The following is a 9,841-nucleotide window of genomic DNA, read 5'->3' as shown; positions in this document are numbered from 1 at the left end:
GGCTGATGATCAGTCAGTAGGGTGAATTTCTGCCTGTGCAGATAGTGATTGAATTTCTTCACCCCCCACACCAGGCTGAGGGCCTCCCTGTCAATCTGGGCGTAGTTACGCTCGGCTGAGGTTAACGAGCGCGACGCAAAGGCTATTGGCCTCTCTGAACCATCAAGGAATTTGTATGACAGCACCGCTCCAATGCCGTAGGGAGATGCATCACATGCCAACCGAATCGGTAGTGTTGGATTGTAGTGGGCCAATACTTCTTTTGAAGTGATTAGGCATTTACATTTCTGAAAGGCACGCTTACACTCATCACTCCATTTCCATGTTACTCCAGTTTGCAGCAGGGCGTTCAGTGGGTGCAGAATTGTAGATAAATTCAGCAAGAACTTATGGTAGTAGTTCACCAACCCGAGGAACGGCCTCAGTTGCGACACATTTTCCGGTGCTGGAGCCTTGAGTACTGCCTCAATCTTGTCTGGGGACTTATGCAACCCTTCCTCATCAATCATGTGGCCACAATACGAGATTTGTCTCCTGAAGAACTCGCATTTGGGGCGGTTGGCTCGTAGCCCATATTCTTGTAATCTAGTGAGCACTTGCTCCAGGTTGGCAAGGTGTTCACTGTCATTTTCACCCGTAACCAGGATGTCGTCCAAATAACACTGGGTCCCCGGGATCCCTTGCAGGACTTGTTCCATCGCCCTCTGCCAAATAGCCGGGGCTGATGCTACCCCGAATACCAGTCGGTTGTACTGGTAAAGACCTTTGTGAGTGTTTATCATGAGGTATTTCCTAGATGCTTCTTCCACCTCCATTTGTAGATACGCTTGGGCCAGATCAATTTTTGTAAAGCGTTTCCCTCCAGATAGTGAGGCGAAAATATCTTCTATCCGTGGCAGTGGATATTGTACTGTGTACAGGACTGGGTTTACAGTTACCTTGAAGTCCCCACAGATGCGAACCTTCTTCGGCTCCCCAGGCGTGCTGCTCAATGATTTCTTCATTACAGGAACGATGGGTGTGGCCCACTCGCTCCAGTCCACCTTGGACAGCACACCCGAACGCTCCAGACTCTCCAGCTCTGTTCAACGGCTGGGCGGATCGCGTACGGTACCGGTCTGGCCGTAAAAAATTTTGGGTTTGCGTTATCTTCGATTTTTATCGTTGCCGTTACTCCTTTTAGGGTCCCAAGTCCTTGTTGGAACACCTCTTTCGCGTCAGTTAGAATTTTTGACAGTCCTCCAGGTGTGACGTCGTCATCCTTTTTGTCAGTCCGAGTTAGTGCCTGAATGGAATGCCAATCCAATTGTATTTTTCGGATCCATTCACGTCCCAATAATGGTGGTCCTCCATCTTGTAGTATATATAGATACAGTTTCTGTGTTTCCTTGCCGTTGTATTTAACTGGCACACTTATTTTTCCTCTGGGGTAGACTTTTTGCCCCGTGTATGTCTTCAATACAATGGACGTGTCCTTCAAGGGTATGTGTGAGAATAGCTGCTCATAGTCTCGTCGATTCATGACAGTTAGGGCTGATCCTGTGTCCAATTCCATCTTTACTTGGGACCCTGCTATCATGAGGGTGACCCAAATGGTTCAGTGATCCTCCTTTGCGATCACGTTGTGTAACTTTAGACAACTTAGTCTCCTGTTCCCGGAGTCATTATCACTCTCCTGATCATCTGAACTCCTGTCTGTCATTTTTTTTTACTTTCTTGTACTTTTCCTTAGTAGTTCTTTTAGTGTTGGTTTTCTTTCCCGACCTGCAGACTCTTGCTCTGTGTCCCATTTTCCCACATTGCCTGCATACTTTGTCCTTAAACCAGCAGTCCTTCTGATCATGGGTTGTTCTGCCACAGCGATAGCACTTTTCTGCTCCATATGCCATTTCGTTAGCACTGTATTCTTGTGGTTTCTGTTGTATTTCTGCAGCTCCCCGTGCTGCTGCTTCGTAGGATACTGCCACGCTGGAAGCCTGTTGTAGCGTCAGGTCCTTTTCCGAAAGTAGTCGTTTCTGGGTTCCTTCACTCTGGAGCCCGCAGACAAACTTATCCCTTAAGGTGTCTGCCAGTCCTGCTCTAAACTGGCAGTGCTTCGATAACTTGCGTAGTTCCGTAAGATAGTCAGCATTGCTCTCATCTTTGTGCTGGTTTCTTTTATGGAACTTGAATCTTTCTGCTATCAGCAGCGGTGTAGGGTTTAGGTGTTCCTGTAAGATATTAACAATCTCTTCAAAACTTTTCTCCATTGGTTTAGCTGGGGTAATTAAATTCCGCAATAGGCCGTACGTTCTCGCGCCCATCAAATTTAATAATACCGACGCCTTCTTTCCATCGGCCACCTCATTTGCCTTGCAGTAATTCTTTCCACCTACGTGGTCCAGTCTTCTACCTCGTTGTCGAAAGCAGCGATACTGCCACTCTTCGGCATCTTGGGTGGTTTAAAATGGCGCCTCCCGCGCTTTTTCTTCTTCCCCAATGGATTAAAATGGCGCCTCCCGCGCTTTTCCTTCTTCCCCTTGCTGCCACGCTGCTCCTAGCGTTCTACAGGGTAATGGCGGCGACCCGCGGCTTCGGCGCGTCTCACTTTTCCTTCCCCTCGTTTTATTTTCTCTACGCTGCCCGGTTCTTGAGCACCGACTGCGCCCTGTGCGCTCCACCCTCTCTCTCTCTCTTTTCCTCCCGACGACGCTGCACGGCCCCTTTGCAGAGACGCTCGATCGAGCTCGAGCCTGCCGCAGTCCGGAAGGGTCAGCGCACTACCTGCTACCAGCACGATTTGCTGGAACACCTCGACTGGGGAGCCAAGCCCAGCTCTCCACAGCCTCCCCTGCAATTCTCTGAACTCCGATGGATCCCTGGGCGGTTGCCCGCGGTCGACGCCCGTTGCTCTGACTTCGACCTCCAAGAAGCTTCTTTTCAGGGAAAGATCCCCGTGAGGTGATGCAGTACTGCAGGCGAGTTCGAACCTGCTCGTCGCCAGTGTAGTGTCCGAGTATCAATAATACACGGACTGCAGGAGAACAATAATAACAGGTATTTACTGAAGAGGGTAAGCTTAAACTGAAAGTACAGAAGCCTGCTATGGCTTTTTATACAGGTGTGGTCACTGCCGGTACTACAGTATAAAATCAGTTCTCTCTTAAAGGTACATACACAACAATGATCACTGTTTCCTAAATGTTCACCTACTGACACTTGCTCCACTTGACCTATCTCATTCCCCAGAACCTGATCCAGCAATGCCTCCTCCCTCGTCAGGCCAGAAACATACTGATCAAGAAAGTTCTCCTGAACATACTTCAGAAATTCTTCCCCTTCTTTGGGTCCTGTTAATTTGTGTCTTAGTACCCTCCTGTGAAGCACCTTGGGACGGCTTGCTACGATGAAGGCGCTATATAAATGCAAGTTGTTGTACGTTGTACATTAACAGGAGCTAGTAGAAAGACTTGCATTTACAGTATATAGCACCTTTCATAACCTCAGGACGTCCCAAAGCACTTTACAACCAATGAAGTACTTTTGACGTGTAGTCACTGTTGTAATGTAGGAAATGCGCACAGCTCCCACAAACAGCAATGCGATAATGACCAGATAATCTGTTTTTGTTACGTTGATTCACAGAATCACACAGAAACCCCACAGTGCAGATAGAGGCCATTTCGGCCCATCGAGCCTGCACCGACACATATCCCACCCGATCCCCGTAACCCCTACACCAACACATATCCCACCCTATCCCCGTAACCCCACGTATTTAATCCCCCTAACACTAAGGGTCAATTTATCATAGCCAATCAACCTAACCCGCACATCTTTGGACTGTGGGAGGAAACCGGAGCACCCGGAGGAAACCCACGCAAACACGGGGAGAATGTGCAAACTCCACACAGACAGTCACCCAATAAATATTGGCCAGGACAGGGGGATAACTCCCCTGCTTCAAAATAGTGCCATGGGATCTTTTACATCCACCTGAGAGAGCAGGTGGGTCTCGGTTTAACCTCTGATCCGAAAGACGACAGTGCAGCACTCCCTCAATACTGTACTGGAGCATCAGCCATAGATTGTTATGCTGCAAGTCTTTGGAGTGGGATTTGAACCCACAACCTTCTGATCCAGAGGCGAGAGTGCTATCCACCGAGCCACGGCTGACACATAAATCTGCTATTATATCGAAGGGGAGCTGAAGATCGCAGTTTATATTTAATGGTGTAAATATTTTTGAGAAACGAATGAACCACATGTGAGAAATCAAACGGACCCTGTACCTGGTGTTCCAGAGAGCCATTGATTAAAGTAGCCCTGTGAGGGCGTGTTGTGTACTGAAGCGGAAAGATGGTTGTGTCGCCTTGGGAGCGGTGACGTGCCGAGCTGAGAGCAGGAGGCTGGTGCACCGCAAGAGCTTTCACTGGACTTGGTCCTGCCGTCGAAGACGGTATTGCTGTACAGCACGGAAAAGTTCTCAACTTCACAGCCGAATGGCTCGGTTCGTGCAGTGGATGTTGCTGTGGTCGTGCTACATTGAAGCTTCCTGCGGGACCGTCTCAAACCTGGACAAAGGCGAGTTGTCCAAGTTGTTGGGTGAGTGGAGCTAGCCGGCCGGCCGGCCTGCGAAAACCTCCCCGTGTTCAGGCGGGTTGGGACGGACAGCAGAGGCAGCAGATGAATGGGTCTGTGCTGAGGGGACAGTGGGAGGACGGCGCGGCACCGCGACTTTTCCGTGGGCTTGTAGGATTTTCAGTGAACTTTAGTTGTAACTACTCGCAAAATGCGAAAAGTTTGCATAAAGTAATCCAAATCAATGATAAAAAGAGGTTTCCCCCCATCTATTGGCAAACAAACATCAAACGTTTAAACTCGTGTGCTATGTTAAGTTGCATGTTTAAATTTGATTAAGTTTGTTTTGAACATGTCCTTCAGTTAGACGCGGGAGCGCAGTTTGGTCCCCGTGGCCGCAGATTCGTTTGTTGTGAACAGACTTTTAATTTCTAAATGCCTCTGTTGCCAGCTCCTGGTAATTAAAAATAAATTTGAGTCGAATATTTGTGTGGAGAAATATTTAGTTGATGCTAGTTTCTCATGCATGTGTTTTTTAACATTATTTTCTGATAATTCTGGGGCTGTCGCTTTTTTCCTTAAAGCATTAAGGGCAACTCGGCGGGGACGTCACTTCAGTCAATAATAATACAGTATAATTCGGGAATTCATGTACATTTGTTTGTAAAGTTTTCCTTCTGCCGTATAATCGAGTGAAAATATTTGTTCTAATTCTAAGAATTTTATTTTATTTTTTTGCAGATTAAATGCATATTAGAAGCGTCAAAGGTTTCTGGCAATTTTCAACTAAAATAGGCAGTATATTTTTACAATTGATAGTTTTAGGAATATCTGTATTCTAAAACGTTACCGTTATTTTCTATTTGCTGCATTTCAGAAATATACAGAGATTTAAATCTCAATCTGAAAATAAATCTTATTTTTTATATTTTTAAGATTCTTTTTTCCTTCAGCAAAAGCTAACCCCCCCCCCCCCCCCGACAAAAAGTCTTTTTAAATTCATGTACACGCACAACAGATGCGTGGGCAGTAATCTGAGACAGGATTTTTTAGTTAACTATATGAAATTATTATTGAATAAAGTAAAATTGAAAGGTATTTAGCATATCTTTGATGCATTAAGAAAATAAGGAAGGGGAAAAGTCAATAGTTGAGTAAATAGCAAAATATTTTGTGCTGGTGAAAGACAAGGAGTTATCTATCAATTGCTGGTGATAATGGAAAATAGGAGACATAAGTAGGAAATGACAGCAGTAACCTGCAGTCTTGAAAATGGTTAATAGATTCAAGGTTTTGAATGATGTTGTGGGGAGGGAACAGCTAATATTAGGACAGGGTGGATGAATAAGAGGCAGGACGTCATGGTAATATAAGGTCGACTTAAAATGCAGATTTTTTTATCAATTCAGTGTGGTTGTCATGTACACTTTTTAAATTTCTAATGTTAGAAAAGAACTCATTGTCCCAGCAGTTCTCTTCCAACATTGGAAATTTCATGCAAAGAGTGGTATGACCCGTGTCATCTAACTCAGTATTGCCCGCTTGCATCACCAACAGCAAATGCTGGTCTCAAATACTCCTGCCATATAACTAGATCATTGCAGCAATGTGGCTCTGAGTTAAAGGATATCAAATGCAATTAATAAAGTGCCACCAGCTATCACGGACCATTTCATTATTTGAGTTTTTTTTATTCTCGGGATGTGGGCATCTCTGGCAAGGCCAACATTTAGTGCCCATCCCTAGCTGTCCTGAGTAGTGGGCCGCCTTCTTAAAGCACTGCAGCCCATGTGGTGAAGATGCTCCCACATTGCTGTTTGGTAAAGCATTACAGGATTTTGGTAATTAGCTGAATTTGGTAAAGTACCACACAGAAGGCTGGTTAACAAAATTGAGGCTCATGGAATAGGTGGGTCAGTGGCAGCTTGGATAAGGAATTGGCTTAAGGACAGCTTTCCGACTGATAATGCAGAGGCCGTTTCACACCATTTTGGCTTGACACCATTGGAGTACAACTCCAGTACAGTTTGTCAAGCCGGTTTTAAAAAGTTGGATTTCATGGGAATTCTGTAAATTAAAGCGCAATCTACTCTTTCAAAACACTAAAAATTACTGGCCAAAGAGCAGTATTTTGTGTGTAAGCACAATTGCACAGAGCTCATCCAAGAATCCAAGCCCGAGTGCGCAGCATAACCTGGTTGCTGTTAACTGCAAATCCTGGTAATGCACTATAAGAACTACAGTGCCCTTGAATAAATGTGCTATTCCTTTTCCCCATGCTGTATGTCCTTGAGAGTCTCAGTGCAAGATTAAAAGTCTAACACTATGTAACACACAGAATAGCTTCCATAAATCACACAATTTACATTTTTAGCTGCATGTGGGAGATATAATTCTGTTTCAAATAAAGAAAGCAAGTAGAAAGAAAATACAATTTGTGACAAATAATAGTGATATTCTTTCAATCATATGCATGCAAGATTCAAATCCATCTCCTGTACACTGTTAGAACATAGTAGCTATGTGGAAATCTGACTATTTACTTATTTTAAATTTGCATAGCCAGATGTTATACAGTGGAATGTCTCCAGACTTGGTGTGCCAGCAAGGAAAGAAACCGAGCAAAGACTAGGGTCTGGAGGTTCCTCTGCATTTGTGGCCAGGTTACATGTCTTGGTGCAAATTACATGTTATAAATCTCATCATCATAAAGAAACTACTCATGAAATAACACTGGACAGCCAGCTGGTGGCGCCGTCCAAGGAGTATAAATACTCGGGCGTGGGCCCAGCTTGCCCAGGGACATTTTGTAAGACCGGAACTAGTGAAGTACAACTAGACCTCCATGTTCTGAAACAAGTTGATTAAAGCCTTGCTTTATACTCAAACCAAGTGCGTAGTGAGTTTTATTACATCATTACGTGATTTAAAAGATCACCTGAGTTTTGAGCCTAAGTGAGTTACGCATGTAACTACAATGGCCCGGATTTTGCGCTCCTGCGTACACCGTCGTAAACCTTCAGAAAGGCCCCGCAAGTTCTGGGTTTCCACATGTGTTGCCCATGTGCAAAAACCTGGAACTTGGGATCTGTCAAGGTTCGCCTTGACAGATCATCCGCAGCAATTCAAAAATCACTTCGCTAGCGCAGAGTTGGGCTATTTGCGTTTATAATGGAAGAGGAAGAGAATCAGAGAGAGGCAGCCCAAGCAGTGAAGCACCACAGGAGCAGATTACATCCAATTTCAGTGGCCCAGAGAGCACACAGGCCTCGACTGACGTTACAGAAGCTGTCTGAGGAGCTAACTGTGTGCCGGCTACGTTTCACAAAGGATGCTGTCGGCGGACTGTGCGATTTGCTCCAAGATGACTTGAAGCCTCAGGCCACATGCTGCAGAGCCTTAACAACAGATCCTTCCAGGCATCCACAGGGGACCTGTGCCGGATTAGTCAAGGGACAGTGAGAGACTGCATTCGACAAGTGACTATGTCTTGTTCCGTAGGGCTGGGCAGTTCATTAAATTTGGAATGTCTGTGGGGGAGCACAGGCAGAGGGCATTAAGCTTCTATAGAATTGCTGGCTTCTCCAGAGTGCTCGGAGTGATTGACGGACGCACATGACACTGAAGGCTCCCCATCAGAACCTGCAAAGCCACATAAACCAAAAGGGCTACCACTCATAGTTCATAATGCCTGGCTGCCCATCCTACATGTTAACACACAGCCCAGCACGTGTGTGCCTGTCACGATGTTTGCAATGTGCGCAACTTGGTAATGGCCTTCATCCCCGAACATGCATGCTCAGTGGAAGGATGGGTAATTGCTGATGAGGCTTAGCCCCTGCTGCCGTGCTGATAATGTTCTTTCGCGTCCCACACACCGTGCAGGAGAGTTACAACCAAGTGCATGTGTCCAGCAGGCATGTCATTGAGGGAACCATTGGGGTGCTGAAGAGTCGTTTCAGGTGCGTGGAAAGGTCTAGGGGTGCACCCCAGAGAGAGTAGCGAGGACTGTCTTAATGTGCTGTGCCCTGCATAACTTTGCCATTATTGAAGGTCTGGACCTTGACATACCAAGAGAGGAGCCAATACAGGCAGAATATTTGGTGCTGCGGGAGCCGGTGTAAAGTTACGTGGCACGTCCGCAGGAGGTATGGCTTCGAAAGGGCAAGGCTTGTGGCACAGGTTTTTACCTAATGAGCATGCCACCCGCGGTGGCTGCAACCAGAAGAAGACTCGGACACGGCTCTCTTCAAATTCAAATAAAGTATATTTAAAAAATGTTTCACATGCAAACTGTTAGCGACAAATGCAAAAGTTGGATTAAAAAGTTAAACTTCTGATGGAATTTTACCAAAAAAAAATGAACGTACTCTAAAACATATTTAAATAACAAGGCCTAGAAATTCTGTGGGCTGCGCCACCAGTTAGCGCCTAAAGAGGGCACTCGGTGGCTTTAGCGCCACTGGCCACGCCTCATGCGATATTTAGCGGGGCGCTAATGGCGGCATTAGCCTGTAGCGCTGTGCCGCCACCGATGACATCATCGGTGTGTGCAGCGCCCCACTACCGCCCCGATCGCGATATTTGGTAGCGCCCGCCTCTAACGCCGTTCGCAAATCGCGCCCGGTTCACGGGGCCTACCTGTGGCGGCAGTGGCGCAAATTAAGGTGGAGGTGCGGGGCGGCCATTTTTTCGGTGGCTGCCTGCCAGCACCTCCGTCCCTGGCCTCCTGATCATCCCCCCCCGGCCCCCGGGCAGTGCCGGCTGTGTCCCGAGAGCCCGGCACTTCTCCTCGGTGCCGGGCTCTTTTGCCGGCACTCACGATCGGTCATCGCGCTGGTCCAGGCCCCTCCCCCTTAAGAAGGGGAGGAAGGCCTGCAGTAACGCAGCGGCACGTTGCGCTGCGATATTCAGTTTCAGCGCCCCAAGAGGGACGTGGGGCGCCTCGAGCAGCGCCCCGCGTCCGTCTTGGGGCGCTCAAGCTGAATTCCCAGCGGGCACAATGGCTCCGATCGCAGCGGTAATTCCGGCGCCCAGGCGAGCTTGGCGCCCCGTTTGGGCCTCCACTGAATTTCTAGGCCCAAGTGTTTAATTTAAATGTAAAACTCAGTTTAGAAATTTGAAAAAAAAAATTATGAAAACATAATCAAACATTCTAACCGCTTTTAAACCCGAGTTCAGCAAATATAAACCCTTGAATTTGTGGGCAAAGGATTGGGACCGTGAGCAGCCTCATGCAGCCTGCTGTGTGCAGTTGTAAGACCAGAGAGGTGGAAGCATC

General features: G+C 46.9%; 1 protein-coding gene across 1 annotated transcript in view; it reads left to right on the top strand.

Moving 5' to 3' along the window:
- The first annotated feature begins 4,200 nt into the window (after positions 1–4,200).
- Positions 4,201–9,841, top strand: part of pla2r1 (phospholipase A2 receptor 1) — a 180,639-nt gene continuing 174,998 nt past the window's right edge. Inside the window, exon 1 of the mRNA XM_085984225.1 lies at positions 4,201–4,584. Coding sequence (XP_085840351.1) covers positions 4,482–4,584 — 103 coding nt within the window. The 5' untranslated portion in view covers positions 4,201–4,481. The remainder of the gene's footprint in view (positions 4,585–9,841) is intronic.

Source organism: Somniosus microcephalus, chromosome 4, assembly GCF_052327205.1.
Source record: "Somniosus microcephalus isolate GS21.2 chromosome 4, FLI_Smic_1.0, whole genome shotgun sequence".
In the NCBI taxonomy this organism is placed as follows: Eukaryota; Metazoa; Chordata; class Chondrichthyes; order Squaliformes; family Somniosidae; genus Somniosus; species Somniosus microcephalus.
Note: the sequence above shows the minus strand (reverse complement) of the source record. Positions and strands in the feature narration are given on the sequence as shown.